Below are 16492 nucleotides of genomic sequence, written 5' to 3'. Positions count from 1 at the left end.
CGTAGTTTTTAGATTGGCTTATGAAAGTACATCTGTAAACCATCTTTACAGACGAAAATTAGTTTAAACTCTTTATCGACATACGTGTTCGGTAGCGTAGAAGTCTGTTGTCATATTTTAAGGGGCGATCAAAACGTTTCTGTTCGAAGGCCGTACAGTGCAGGATCGGTGCGCCAATCAGGGAAAGTGGCGTTGAGTATTGAGGTAATCATCCCACTGACGCACCACATTGAAGATATCTGTTTGATAAAACATCGTGTCCTGTTAAGTGAAGAAGTCCGGGATTGCCTGCTGGACATCGTCGTCTGGTGGAATCATTGACACTTCAAGGCCTTTCCAAAGTAGCCGAAGGAGTGGTAATGGCATGGAGAAAGTCCAGGACTATACAGTGGTTGCTCGAGTGTTCACTGTTTGAGTTGACGTAACTTCTGTGTCACGACGTTTGCAATGTGAGGACGTGCGTTATCGCGAAGCAGCAGCGCCCCTTGGCGCACCATTCCACAATGGTGGTTTTCGGCAGACATGCTGCCACATACAAGTTCCTCATTCTCCGATAGGTATCTACCGTAGTTTGTTCATCGCCAGCCAAGAAAAGAACAGCGGCACATGGGTTCTGTTTGGACGCATTTGGCAGTAAAATCGCCACAGTTCACATTTCCGCATTTGCGGCACTCATGTCGGAAAGATACGAATGCCTCGCTAATCCCTTTCTTACATGTCGGTGCTTATACACACGCAGTCTCTCTACGTCGCATATGCACTGCAACAACACCCTCAAACGAAATCTTTTTGATCGACCCTTGTATAAAAAACGAATCATTGTGACTTTCCTTTTCATGTCAAAAATTTTGCAATTCGTTTACTGATTTCAGCTATAGTTTTAATACAAGTTCTGATTGAACAAAAGTGTTGGTTTTAGGCGTTATGTTGTACACACTTTAGCTGTCAACGGCTGGAAGCCTCTACGTAGTGCTATAATTCTGTGATACCAGTAAATCCCCGATTCTTTAAAGAGTTCAAATGTCGTCATAAAATACCTTCAGACTTCTGTTAAATTCTTGAGTGAACGTGTATTCTAGCCTCCACGCGATGCTTACGCTATGTCGTCCTGTTAGTAATATAGCGATTCAAAATGAGTCTAAGCACTATGGGACTTACCTCTGAGGTCATCAGACATCTAGAATTAGAACTTCTTAAACTAACTATCCTAAGGACGTCACACACATCCATACCCGAGGCAGGATTCGAAACTGCAATCGTAAAAGCAACGCGGTTCCGGACTGAAGCGCCTATAACCGCTCGGGCGAAGCTGCCGGCTAATACAGCAGAAGTACGCACATTTTTCAGGACTTGATATAGCTATGCAGCTTTTGGAAACACCTCATCATTCTTGACTTTTTAATTGTTAGAATTTTACGTTAATTTGAATGTTTGATGAGTGTTGAGTGTTGTTATTATTATTTACAGTTTTACTTTATTGATTTTATACAGCTAGTGTGTCTATCGGATCTTATAATATGTCCTATGGGACTGATTAACTCAGCAGTCATGCTTTTTACATTTTGGCAAGTACGTTTTTGGTGTATTTAGTTTTATTATAGCGTCCCATCACTGCATGATGACTCTTAACGTGGTTTTCTTCCCGAAAGCTGGGACTCCGTAACTGTCCAACTACGTTATAGAAATAAAATCTTTACAAACTTGAAGATGCATCTATACCGATTTGAAACCGAGAATTGTCAATAAAGCACCTTCATATAACTATGCAGCTTTTGGAAACACCTCATCATTCTTGACTTCTTAATTGTTAGAATTTTTACGTTAATTTGAATGTTTGATGAGTGTTGAGTGTTGTTATTATTATTTACAGTGGCTCACCGGTATGGTTGCTCCAGTTTAAGCAAAAGCTTGTTTGTGACACATCTCAATATTTATAGCGTAACATCTCCTGAACTACGTGTCGGGCAATGATATAATTTTGCAGAAACGTTAAGTGGCATATGTGGGTACGGTCTGCAAACTGTATAGCAAATAGAGTCGGAAGTAAACAAGTAATAAATTAAAAGATCCTGCCTGATCCTGAAGTTTGGCTACATGAATAGCGAAAATTCAATAAACGGTAAACTTCTTTCCTTTCATCATTTTTTAGAGGGGAACAAATCTCAGCGAGAAAACGTTGTTTCAGGATTTGAAATTATATGTAAAGTCTGTCGGAAGTCGCTAACTGTTCTGCTCCTCCAATAATGGATGAATAAATACCTGGTATTTGCGAGCCGTTAGTTACACTGTCCCGAGACAAACATACAGTTTCTAATGTAATAATTGTCTTATTGTGTGAAACTTTTAACGTAAGATTATATCTTTTCGTAAGAAGAATAGGATAAAATTTTAAATTTTCAAATTCTGTCAATAATTATGAAAAATATTCAAAATCAAATCTACGTTGCCCATGAAAGCCGTTAGATATGTATCCTGCATCTAGCAATGGGTTCGGGATAACAGTTTAGTATATAGACGGATAATTTTAGAAGGGGAATCGCTGATTTTTGTTGACCAATTACATTTATTCTGTTGTGAGACCACATCTGTGATTCAAAAGTTAGCAGATGAAAGGGCCCCATCTTCGATTTCCGGTGATTCATTTCGTTTTTACTGGAATGGTTTCTGCTCATTCTCCTGACGTCAAACGAGAAATCGACGAATTAAACAGGCAGCGGTATTGGTACTCATGTTCCCGAAATGGTGTCAGCTACATCACAAATGCTTTTACTTCCAAACGACTTACCCATTTTATAACTGGAATAAGTCTAATCTATTGCTGTGAAGTGTTCAAAATAAAACAACCAACATACTTAAAGAACAAGGAAGAACAAGGAAATAATGAAGTGCCCATTCTATTAATAGAAATCTCATGTTTCCTTTCTTGGCTAGTATTTGTTAGCGATTTCGAGGAAAATATAACATTGGTAAGTGGAGGTGTACTGGGAAGTCTTAGAACACGTCATTATCAAACAGTGATTGACTTGTTGGGTGACGCAGCCATCGCACGCTTCCTGGTTGTGTCATGCTGTGCCAGCATATGCAGCCGGCCACACAGGAAGAGAGCAATGGCTCTGGCACATGGACGTTACTTACTTTCATGATAAAAGTCTGCCGGCCGGGGTGGCCGAGCGGTTCTAGGCTCTACAGTCTGGAACCGCGCGACCGCTACTGTCGCAGGATCGAATTCTGCCTCGGGCATGGATGTGTGTGATGTCCTTAGGTTAGTCAGGTTTAAGTAGTTCTAAGTCTAGGCGACTGATGACCTCCGATGGTAAGTACCATAGAGCTCAGAGCCATTTGAACCATTTTTGATAAAAGTCTCCAGCAGACTTGTAACAGAGAGCAATGTTTCGTATGACGCACACCCCTCAAGTTTCTCACAGTAGAGATCTGTCGTTCCCCAGGTGCTCTGTGAATCTTTCTCTGCACGTGGTCAACTCAGGTTTTGAGTTCCACCATTATAAATGTATGTTAGCAACAATAGTTAGTCCTTTCTCGATATAACAGGACAGACATTTGCAGAAAAATGATACCTTCCAAGGTATTCCAGAGTTGCCCTAATGATTCGTTTGTGTTCATCTTTCCCAGAAACTTTAAAGCCCGCTCCCCTGTGGCTTGAAATGTTTCTGTCCGTTGGACAGAGCTCTCGTTCGCCCTCTGTGCACTGTCGCTGCCCGCAGACGAGCACCTTGCGGCTCTCTCACAGTTGCCATAGCGTTCGGGAGGTATCTGGGGCGCCAGTTACCGTCAAAGTCATCTGACGTGGTAACCAACAGCAGTTTTACATCTATAGTCAAACAAGACATTCTGAACAATTAGTCAGTGCTTACGCTCTTTGCCTGCTTTTAAATGTGCTGAGACCCATCACTAGCTACATCAGGACAGTTGGCACACAGCAACCTAACAGGTGACGATGTACTGCGACTATAATGGGCAACAGTCGCAGCCGGTTTCAAAAGAGAAGGTAGGCGTCCTATCCCCCTGTGTCATAGCATCAGTGTCGCCAAAATCTCGTTATCATTGGGTCCACAATAATCCACCATAGCACACTTGGCATACACTTTACAAAATCACGCACACACGCCTGCTATGAACCGAGCTGCATGGTGTCGCTCCATAGTAACATACCCTACACGGCCAGACCAAGCGACTGCGATTCAGTGTCGTTTCGTGTTCAATTTAGGTCTAAAAGTTCAATGTTCAAATGTGTGTGAAATCTTATGGAACTGCTAAGGTCATCAGTCTCTAAGCTTACACACTACTTAAATTATCCTAAGGACAAACACACACACCCATGCCCGAGGGAGGAGTCGAACCTCCGCCGGGACCAGCCCCACAGTACATGACTGCAGCGCCTTAGACCGATCGACTAAAAGTTCGCTGCGTCGGAAATGTATGTATCAGTTTTGTAGTATGCCACGCCACTCTCGCTTTACAAATGCTGGAAGATTATTTCAGTTTATTTTCTTCGTGTTGGGTATCACAACCTTATATTTCTTAAAAGACATTTTGAAGGATACCACCTCGGCTGCTGTTGATAAGTGTCCACTTTATTACATCTTACACGATTGACCAATCTCGGCCTTACAGGTCCCTTTGAAGAGCAGCAGGCGTCAATATACTGTGAAATTAACCGATTATAAAAGGTCCGTAAATAATATCATTAAATTAAAGAGCTACCGATATTGTAATGACTCGAGGAATGCAAAAGGGTTCTAAAGTAAATTAACTACTTGTAGCAGACTTGATAGGGACCACATAAAGTGCAGGCATCGAAATTAAGTAAATGGCTTTACGTACTCGTTCTCAGGTCTGCTATGTGTAGCACAGTTTAGAAGTAGTTCACCCCTTTTGCATTCGTCTAGTCACTACAGTATAGGTTGATCTTAAATTAAATAACAGTATTTACAGACTGTGATTACAGTTAGTTGTGACTTCTCGTGAAACTAAATTTTCAAAATCTGAGATCATATTCACTTTCTTTTGAGTCATCAGTCTTCTGACTGGTTTGTTGCGGTCCGCCACGGATTCATCTCCTGTACCAACCTCTTCATTTCAGAATAGAATTTGCAACCTACGTCCTCAATTATTTGCTGGATGTATTCTAATTTCTGTCTTCCTCTACAGTTTTTGCCTTCTACAGCTCCCTCTAGCACCGTGGCAGTCATTTCCTGATGTCTTAATAGATGTCCTACCATCCTGTGCCTTCTCCTTGTCAGTGTCTCCCACATACTCCTTTCCTCTCCGATTCTGCGCAGAACCTCCTCATCCCTTACATGATCAGTCCATCTAAATTTCAACATTCGTCTGTAGCACCACATCTCAAGTGCTTCGAGTCTCTCCTGTTCTGGTTTTCCCACAGTCCATGTTTCACTACCATACAATGGTGTACTCCAGACGTACATTCTCAGATAATTCTTCCTCAAATTAAGGCTGATATTCGATATTAGTAGACTTCTCTTGGCCAGGAATGCCCTTTTTGATATTGATGGTCTGCTTTTGATGTCCTCCTTGCTCTGTCCGTTATTGGTTATTTTACTGCCTAGGTAGCAGAATTCCTTAACTTCATCTACTTCGGTCAGAGGGTTAGCTGCCCTCTGTAATAAAAAACTGAGTTAATGGATCAACGACAAACTGAAACGGTAGTCTTGCAACGTCCGCCCCGAGCAGATGCAACGAACGAAAATGAATGGGGATTTTCTCTGCCCGGGGACTGGATGTTTGTATTGTCCTCATCATTTCATCATCCGCGTTAATTGCGACAGTGGCTAGTTTGGGCTGTATAAAAATTTGGATTTTGTAAGGGCGCTGATCACCGAGCAGTTAAGCGCCCCACAAACCAAACATCATCATCTTCTTCGCTTTCACTCAGAGTAGCGAAGTTATCAGCGAATCCTATCATTGACACCCTTTCATCTTGAATTTTGATTCCATTCCTTAATCTTTCTTTTATTCCCATCATTGTTTCTTCGATGAACAGATTGAACAGCAGGGGCGAAAGACTACATCCTTGTCTTACATCGTCGTCGTTCTTGGTCGTCCACTCTTATTATTCCTTCTTGACTCTCGTACATATTGTATATTACCAGTTATTCCCCGTAGCTTATCCCTATTTTTCTCAGAATTACGAACATCTTGAACCATTGCACATTGCCGAATGCTTCTTCTAGATCGACAAATCGAATAGATGTGTCTTGCTTTCTCTTTAATCTTGCTTCCATTATCAACCCCAACATTACAATTGCCTCTCTGGTTCCTTTACCTTTCCTAAAGCCAAACTGATCGTCATCTAACACGTCCTCAATTTTCTTATCCATTCTTCTGCATATTATTCTTGTCGCTAACTTGGATGCACGAGCAATTAAGCTGCTTGTGCGATTATTCTTGCACTTTCCAGCTCTTGGAGTCTTCGGAATTGTGGGGATGCTGTTCTTCCGAAAGTCGGATGGTATTTGCCAGACTCATACATTCTACACACCAACGTGAATAATCGTATCGTTACCACTTCCCCCAATGATTTTATAAATTCTGATGGAATGTTATCTATCCATTCTGTCTTATTTAAACTTTAGTCTTCCAAAGATCTCTTAAATCCTGATATTCGTATTGGATCGACTACCTATTCTAAGTCGAGTCTTCCTTTTTTTATTTTTTTAAATTGCATCAGACAAATATTCAGTCATAGGAGGCCTTCGATGTATTCTTTCCACCTATCCGCTATCTCTTCTGCATTTAACAGTGTAATTCCCATTGCACTCTTAATGTTGCCACCTTTGCTTTTAATTTCATCGAAGCTTGTTTTGACTGTCCTGTATGCTAAGTCAGTCATTTCGACAATCATTTCTTTTTCGAATTCTGCACATTTTTCCTGGAGCCACGTCGTCTTAGTTTCCCTGCACCTCCTATTTATTTCATTCTTCTGCGACTTGTATTACTGTATTTATGAATTCCCTGAACATTCTTTCATCGATCAGCTGATGTATTTGTTCTGTTACCGATGGTTTCTTCACAGTTATCTTATTGGTACCTATATTTTTCTTTCAAACTTCTGTGATTGCCTGTTTTAGAGATGTCCGTTCCTCTTCAACTGTACTGCCTATTGAGCTGTTCCTTATTGTTGTAACTTTAGCCTTAGAGAAATTCAATCGTATGCCGTCATTTCTTAGTGCTTCCGTTTTCCACTTCTATCTGACTAATCTCTTAAACTTCAGCCTCTTCTTCGTCACTACGATATTGTGATCTGAGTCCATATTTGTTCCTGGGTACGTCTTACAATCCAGTATCTGACTTCTGAATCTCTGTCTGGCCATGATGTAATATAACTGAAATCTTCTCGTATCATCCGGCCTTTTCCAAGTATACCTCCTCCCCTTGTGATTTTTGAACAGAGTATTCACTATTACTAGCTGAAATTTACTCTCCTCTCTCGTTCCTTGTCCCAAGTCCATATTCTCCTGTAACCTTTCCTTCTTCTCCTTCCCTTACAACTTCATTCCAGTCACCCATGACTATTACATTTTTATCTCCATTTGTGTACTGTATTACACTTTCAGTATCCTCATATAGCTTCTCTATCTCTTCATCTTCAGCTTGCGACGTGGGCGTGTACACCTGAACTATCGTTGTTGGTGTTGGCTTGCTGTCGATACTAATAAGAACAACCCTATCATTGGACTGTTCACAGTAACACACTCTCTGGCCTACCTTCCTATTTATAAGGAGTCCTACTCTCGTTATACCAATTTCTGCTGCTGTTGATATTACCCTGTAGTCATCTGACCAGAAATCATTGTCTTCTTTCCATTTCACTTCGGTAAGTTCTACTACATCTAGACTGACCCTTTGGCTTTCCCTTTTCAGATTTTCTAGCTGTCCTTCTGGCATTTCAACCACTGGCCCGTAGAACGTTATCCTTTCGTTGGTTATGCAATCTTTTTCTCATGGTCACCGATCCCTTGTCAGTCCCCTCCCGGAGATCGGAGTGGGGGACTATTCCGGAATCTTTTGCCAATGGAGAGATCACCATGACAGTTTTTTTTCAATTGTAGATCATATGTCCTGTCGATATACGTTATGAGTCTTTAATGCAGTGATTTCCATTGCCCTCTGCATCTTCATACCGTTGATCACTGCTCATTCTTCCGCCTTTAGGGGCAGTTTTCCACCCCAAGGATAAGAGAGTGCCCTGAACCCTTGTCCGCTCCTCCGCCCTCTTTCAAAAAGGCCTTTGGCAGAATGAGGGTGACTTGTTATGCCGGAAGTCTTCGGCCACCAGTTCAAATTACTAATCAAGAGTTAAGCCGTGGGTGGTTTCGGACCCAGAACCGAGAACGTTTCGATTAATAATAAAAGACGCTGTCCCTAGACCACAGGTGCAGCCCACATGAACTTTTGAAAACTTAGAAAATTAAATTTTGTAGTGTTGCTAATTTGTAGTGTAATGTCCGACGGGTTGTAGCCTCTCTCCGCTGTTATTCAGTCTGTACGTTGGAGTAGTAGTGAAGGAAACCAAAGAAAATTTTGGAGTAGGAATTAAGGTTCCTGGAGATGATATAAAAACTTCAAGGTTTGGCGATGACATTGCATTTCTCTCAGAGACAGCAAAGGACCTGGAAGAGCAGTTGGAGGGAATGTACAGTGTTTTGAAAGGAGGACATTAAGATGAAAATCAACAAATGCAAAACAAGGGTAATGGATCGTAGTTAATTAAATCAAGTGATGCTAAGAATCAGATTAGAAAATGAGTCACTTAAAGTAGTAGATGAGTTTTGCTACTTGGGCAGCAAAATAACTGATGACGGCCGAAGTAGAGAAGACATACAATGTAGACTGGCAATGGTAAGAAAAGCATTTATGAAGAAGAGAAATCTGTTAACATCGCATATAAAATTGCTCAAATGGCTCTAAGACCTAAAGACATCACAAACACCCATGCCTGAGACAGGATTCGAACATGGGACCGTAGCAGCCGCGTGGTTACGGACTGAAGCGCCTAGAACCGGTCGTCCACATACGGCCGGCTCGTCGAATATAGATTTCAGTGTTAGGAAGTCTTTTCTGAAGGAATTTTTCTATAGTGCAGCCATATATTTAAGTGAAACATGGACAACAAATAGGTAAAACAGAATTGAAGCGTTCGAAATGCGGTACTACAGAAGAATGCTGAAGATTAGATGGGTCGATCACGTAACTAATGAGGAAGTACTGAATATAGTTGGGGAGACGAGAAATTTGTGGCACAACTTGACGAGAAAAAGGGATCGGTTGATAGGACACGTTGAGACATATGAAGGGATCACCAGTTTAATACTGGATGGAAGTGTATGGGGTAAAAATCGTAGGAGGGGGGGGGGGCAGGAACAACAACAATAATGTTCGACCAGAAACATTTGTAATTCTTGCACTTTTTACAAACGTTGAAGTACTCCCCCAGATTCTTTAAAGATTCGAACTCCCATTTATGAAATAGCTACAAGATTACTTTACAAATGAGTTAATGTGTTGAACATTTGACGTAAAGTATGTAAGTGAGAAAGAGTTTATAAAATGTCTGAAATAATGTTTAAAATTGAAGTACAAAGTCGTTAAGTGTGCTCATTATGAAACATATGGTTAACATGGTCTGCGCAATTTACGCCCCATTTTAAGCAAGAGGTAGTTTTTCACACATCTCTACATTTTATCCTGAACTGCGTGTCGTAAAATGATACAGTTTTGCAGGCACATTCAGTAGTATATGGAGACCCTCTGTGCGAACTGTGTTGCATAGTGAGGTAGTAATAAGAAGTAATCATTTAAGATGTCATCCTTGCTGTTGAAGTTTTACCGCGCTCTACTTTAAGCAAAAGTTAGATTTTCATGCATCTCACTGCCGTGACGTCATAAATATAAATTATATAATTTGCATTAGTCTGGCAGCTACAGTGCCGTCTCTCCCAAACGTCAGCTAGCTATTCACTCGACTGAGCATCAGTCATCATTTTGCCAATGACCTCGTATCGTGGCTTACCTGACGGAGACGAGGAAGTTGGAGGCGCGTCCGGTCGATCCGACGAACTTGAGTAGGCAGACGGTGCACAGGAAGATGATGAAGGGCCGCATGCAGTCGACGGGGCACGCCCCCTGCAGCACCTCGCCCCCGCTCTCGGCGATCAGCGAGCCGTTGACGCCGACACGCGGCACGCACGAGCAGTCACTGAACACCTGCGGAGGACATTACGAGCTTATCTACGACTGAAGGCATCACAAATTCTTTTCCTCCAAGAAACATTGTAAACTAGAAACAGAAATGATGCCTAGCTACAAACATTTATACGGTGTTGTGTTTATCGTTTTCTTTCTGGTGCTAACACGGTACACAGTTGGTTGAAGGGTACAGTGATTATAGAGGTAAACACTTTTCTTTAGCTTTATTCGTTTTATGCTTCTTTATCGATCAGTGAAAGTTGTTATCGGAGCCAACAGGAAGAACCTTAGGATCGACGGCGAGTTCTCTGTGATAATAAGAAAATCCTTTGACTGGAGACACTGATCTTCCACATTATTTCTCGAAATATCATTCGTAAACGAGCTCATAAGAAACCGGTAAGCAGAAATGGTGAAAATTATATGCACAACTTTCACATGTCACTCCTACACCACGACAAACACCTTGATGAGCCGAAATATGCTTAAAAGGATGTTGGTCCAGCTTTGGAAAGCGTTACAGCAGCGGTTCTGGGTGGCAATGATTCGACAGGTCCCTGATAGGTTTCTGGAAGTATGCGGAATCAGATGTTTACGCATAGGTCACGCAGTTTAGGTAACATATGAGGTCGGCGGTCTGTGCGCGCAGAACCAGCGCTGGATAATGTCCCAGATGTGGCCTAGCTGATACAGATCATGCGAGCTTTGTGGCCAAGACATCAGCGTGAGTTCTGTATCATGCTACTCAAATCAGAGCTGCACGATTATGGCCTTGTGACAAGGACAGTTCCTCTGCTGGAAGATATCATCGTCGTCGGGGAACACATCAAGCCTAACGAAAAAGCTCCTGTAATTCATCGCCGCCATGGTGCCCTCGAGTACTACCAAATGTCCCACGGAAGCCCAAACACGAACATGTAACTCCCTACGTCTGTGGTGCGGTGGATGTTTCGGGCAGCCTGTGACATGATTGACGGCATATGCGGACACGACCATGGGCCTAGAGTAACAATAAAAGTGGTTCATCGTACCAGGCAACATGTTTCCATTGATTCACTGTCCAGTATTAATGATCTCGTGTCCAGAGCAATCGTAATTGTTGATGTCGTTGGGTCTTTGGAATACGTAGGGGTGATCTGCTATGGATCTCCACGTTCAAAAACATGCGCGTAACGGAGTATCTCAGAAGATACTTGTGCTTTCAACCACTTTACAGAGACGCTTACGACAGAAGCACGCCAGTAGCCGAGAAGGTTGTTTGTAGGCCCCGTGCCATGACGATCTACCCTTTGCCGGAGTCGCTTATGTCGGTAGATTTCACTATATGCGGCCCATGTAGACGCTAGGATGATTCCCCATTCGCACCTGTTCTGCTTACCACATCACGTGCCCGAAACACCACGAGGAGGATTTCATTCTTGCGGTGGTAATTTTTTCTGCTCTTCCTTGTAATTTCTCAGTTAAACGGGCAGTCTCGTTTCTTCGGCGTCGAGATAGTGTGTACAACGCACAACTGCAGACGCAGGCAGTAAAGGACTTGAAAAGTTGGAGAGTTCACCAGGAGAGAGGAGGCGAAAGAAGGAGATGTCAAACCAGTGCGACTACAAATTCTTGTCATTAAAGACATGTGCATAGATAGAGGCATCCGGCAGCGATCAGCGGTGTGCGGGACTCACCCTGGTGCCGTTATCGTTGACGTAGGAGGAGAGGCAGCCGGCGTGGCAGGCGGACACGAAGCTGGTGCGGCCGTCGGCGGTGCAGACGGGGGAGTAAGTGACGTAGTCGCAGCGGCACGCCGCGTTGCACTCCGTCAGCGTCGACAGCCTGCCAACAGCGTCCCGCTTAAAAGCCTGCCCACATAACCCCGTAAGTCCAAAAGGGTTTCGAGACTGGATTAATAAAAAATAGGGATAAGTTAATATGACGGTTTTAATGCTTCTCGTGTACAATGCACAAAACGGTCATTAAGCCACGTGAAACTGCCAGAGAAGCCGTTCTTTGTCAGATCGTTGATCCTTACTTCATCGTTTTGTGGAAGGTTCGTAATGATTACCCCAAATTTCGTCACCCGTGACAATTTACTTCACAAATCAACCGTTTGCGTTCCGCATATCAGTCAAGTCGCGGTAGGCGTCCACGCGTCTTTCTTTTTGTGCGGAAATCAAGGTGACAAAACTTGCACACACTTTTCTCTGCTTGAAAACCTTCTGAAGAGTGTCTTAAACTCTAAATTTAGAGACGTTACTCCATCGCGATTTCTGACACAACAGCTTTGACACACTACGGTCGCACGTCCACTGCTGAACACTGCTTGTTCGCAACTGACTGGTTGAATCCACATCCTTTGTTTACAACTATTAGCTCACGTAGTCACTGCGTACATGTTTCTCATACGCCACAAATAAAGCCACTCTTGGAACTTTCTAGACAGTCGGTGTATAACTCAGTTGTCTACAGAGAACGTTACGTTATTTATGATGATCACGTTGATGCCTATTGAATCCAGTGAATAACATCTATAGTGTAGGCATGAAGCCCAAGTTGATGGTAATTTGGGGTATACATTATTTCCTAAAGTTATTGAAGTTTAACTAATTGTGTTACGAGTGTGTAATTCACTGAAACGGACACAACAGTATTCAATAGGATACATGTATTTGTGCTTTGGGATCATTTTGACAATCGTCAACTTAAGTTGTCATTGCAATGATTTGAAACAGCACGTATTCGGGTTTCTAGTCATAAACTTACCAGCTACATTACTTTCTTATTATGCACCGGTTTAGCAGTCTTTCGACTGAAGACAACAACAACAATAACCGTAGTTCACGAGTCTGTCGCGGGAGACCTATTGTATACAACATATACTTGTTCCGACACCAAATGAGAATCATAAAAGTTATGACCAATCGATATAATGAAAATAATTCACTTAACTGCTATGCACTGAATTAACCTTATGTAAATACAGCTACCACCAATAAAAACTGACAATTATTTTGATCTTAATCGACCCTGAAATATGAGATTCCAAAGAGTAAGCTTCACGTTTCCTCGAGCCCGATCGTACTTTCTTGACGTTATTTAGGATCTGGCGGGACAGTAGCTTCAATTAGAGGTCATACGGAGGTGGTGGGCCGGATAAGTGAAATCCTTTGGAGGAACCATCTGGAATGTGTCTGTCTTCTGTTTTTGTTTTGAACAGCCAGTGTCGGTTGGTCACAGCCAGTGTGCTCCCTGCCGCCGTTGGATAAGCAGCTGCAGCAGCAAGTCGTATAACCCTAACTTACTTATTTGTTAGATAGTTTAATTAATTTATTTGCGTGTTTTTGGGTACTTGTATTGTTTAATTCATATTTCGGGCGTATTATAGTATTTGACAGTTGTAGCATTGCGCTTTAGTGTTTACTTGGTAGATTCTTACTTAAATTGCGTGTGAGTTTCGTATAGGAGGTGCAATTTCGAGTTTTAGTTACTGTAATCGTAAATTCAGCAGATTGTAGCGCAGTCGTTAGGCATTTGTACAGGTTAGTTGATACATTCTTTGTGTGTTTCGCTTGCGTTATCTAGGCACGGACTCGTGTTTCAGTAACTGTTGTTCAGCATCGATTATAATGGACAGGGACTGCAATTGCTGTGTTCGGATGAGGGCTGACTTGGCATCCCTTCGCTCACAGCTGCAATCGGCGCTGACTTCGGTCGCGCAGCTTGAGGCTGTTGCCAATGGGCACCACTGTGAGGAGCCGGACTTGGGTATCACGGGGATGTCAACCTCGTCCCGTCTGTCCCCAGATCGGTCTGCCGCTGTGGTTGCCCCGGTTGCTGCCCGCAGTGGGACTGAGCCCTCGCCTGTGGTTGATTGGGAGGTTGTTCCAAGGCGTGGCAGGCAGCGAAAGGTGTCCGTGGAGGCTGATCAGAAAGCCTCCCCGGTGCGTCTGACGAACCGGTTTCAGGCACTGTCTCTGGCTGAGCCAGATGCAGCTGCCTGCCCTGTTTCAGAGGATCATTCTCAGCCTTCAAGGTCCGGGCAATCGCAGAGGGTGGCTTACTGGTAGTTGGGAGCTCCAATGATAGGCTCGTAATGGGGCCCCTTAGGGATACGGCGGCTAAGGAGGGGAAGAAATCCAGTGTGCACTCCGTGTGCATTCCGGGAGGAGTCATTCCTGATGTGGAAAGGGTCCTTCCGGATGCCATGAAGAGCACAGGGTGCAGCCACCTGCAGGTGGTGGCACATGTCGGCACTAATGACGTGTGTCGCTTTGGATCTGAGGAAATTCTCTCTGGATTCCAGCGGCTATCTGATTTGGTGAAGGCTGCCGGTCTTGCTTATGAGATGAAGGCAGAGCTCACCATCTGCAGCATCGTCGACAGAACCGACTGCGGACCTTTGGTGCAGAGCCGGGTGATGGGTCTGAATCAGAGGCTCAGACGGTTTTGCTACCGTGTTGGCTGCAGATTCCTTGACTTGCGCCATAGGGTGGTGGGGTTTCGGGTTCCGCTGAATAGGTCAGGAGTTCACTACACTCAGCTGGCGGCTACACGGGTAGCGGAGGCTGTGTGGCGTGGACTGGGCGGTTTTTTAGGTTAGAAGGCCTCGGGAAAGTACGGGGTGGGCTGCAATGTCAAAGGGTGCATGGGAAATACAGGACGTGCTTGGATCAAGGAACAGTCGGAATTATAGTTGTAAATTGTTGTAGTTGCGCTGGAAAAGTTCCTGAGCTTCAAGCGCTAATAGAAAGCACAGAAGTTGATATCGTTATAGGTACAGAAAGCTGGCTAAAGCCTGAAATAAGTTCTGCAGAAATTTGTACGAAGTCTCAGACGGTGTTCAGGAAAGATAGATTAGGCAGAATTGGTGGTGGAGTGTTTGTGTCTGTCAGTAGTGGTTTATCTTGTAGTGAAGTCGTAGAAGATACTCCGTACGAATTGGTATGGGTGGAGGTTATACTTAACAGCCGAATTAAGTTAATAATTGGCTCCTTCTACCGACCCTCAGACTCCGATGATATAGTTGCGGAACAGTTCAGAGAAAGTTTGAGTCTCGTAACAAATAAATACCCCACTCATACGGTTATAGTTGGTGGGGACTTCAACCTACCCTCGATATGTTGGCAAAAATACTTGTTCAAAACCGGTGGTAGGCAGAAAACATCTTCCGAGATTGTCCTAAATGCTTTCTCCGAAAATTATTTCGAGCAGTTAGTCCACGAACCCACGCGAATTGTAAATGGTTGCGAAAACACACTTGACCTCTTAGCCACAAACAATCCAGAGCTGATAGAGAGTATCATGACTGATACAGGGATTAGTGATCACAAGGTCGTTGTAGCTAGGTTCAATACGGTTTCTTCCAAATCCATCAGAAACAAACGCAAAATAATTTTATTTAAAAAGCGGATAAAGTGTCACTAGAAGCCTTCCTAAAAGACAATTTCCATTCGTTCCGAACTGACTATGCAAATGTAGACAAGATGTGGCTCAAATTCAAAGATATAGTAGCAACAGCAATTGAGAGATTCATACCTCATAAATTGGTAAGAGATGGAACGGATCCCCCGTGGTACACAAAAAAGGTCCGAACGCTGTTGCAGAGGCAACGGAAAAAGCATGCGATGTTCAGAAGAACGCAAAATCCCGAAGATGGGCTAAAATTTACAGACGCGCGAAATTTGGTACGGACTTAGATGCGAGATGCCTTTAATAGGTTCCACAACGAAACACTGTCTCGAAATTTTTGTAGAAAATCCGAAGAAATTCTGGTCGTATGTGAAGTACACAAGCGGCAAGACGCAGTCAATACCTTCGCTGCGCAGTGTCGATGGTTCTGTTACCGACGACTGTGCCGCTAAAGCGGAGTTATTGAACGCAGTTTTCCGAAATTCCTTCACCAGGGAAGACGAATGGAATATTCCAGAATTTGAAACACGAACATCTGCTAGCATGAGTTTCTTAGAAGTAGATACCTTAGGGGTTGCGAAGCAACTCAAATCGCTTGATACGGGCAAGTCTTCAGGCCCAGATTGTATACCGATTAGGTTCCTTTCAGATTACGCTGATACTATAGCTTCCTACTTAGCACTCATATACAACCGCTCGCTCACCGATAGATCTGTACCTACAGATTGGAAAATTGCGCAGATCGCACCAGTGTTCAAGAAGGGTAGTAGGAGTAATCCATTTAACTACAGACCTATATCATTGACGTCGGTTTGCAGTAGGGTTTTGGAGCATATACTGTATTCAAACATTATGAATCACCTCGAAG

General features: G+C 43.3%; 1 protein-coding gene across 1 annotated transcript in view; it reads right to left on the bottom strand.

The window, feature by feature from the left end:
* LOC126279803 (solute carrier organic anion transporter family member 74D-like) overlaps positions 1-16492 on the bottom strand; it is a 104787-nt gene that overhangs the window by 28822 nt on the left and 59473 nt on the right. Inside the window, exons 7-8 of the mRNA XM_049979707.1 lie at positions 11904-12051; positions 10052-10245 (exon numbers count right to left, since the gene is read on the bottom strand). Of these exons, the coding sequence (XP_049835664.1) occupies positions 10052-10245; positions 11904-12051 (342 nt within the window). The remainder of the gene's footprint in view (positions 1-10051; positions 10246-11903; positions 12052-16492) is intronic.

Source organism: Schistocerca gregaria, chromosome 1, assembly GCF_023897955.1.
Source record: "Schistocerca gregaria isolate iqSchGreg1 chromosome 1, iqSchGreg1.2, whole genome shotgun sequence".
In the NCBI taxonomy this organism is placed as follows: Eukaryota; Metazoa; Arthropoda; class Insecta; order Orthoptera; family Acrididae; genus Schistocerca; species Schistocerca gregaria.
Note: the sequence above shows the minus strand (reverse complement) of the source record. Positions and strands in the feature narration are given on the sequence as shown.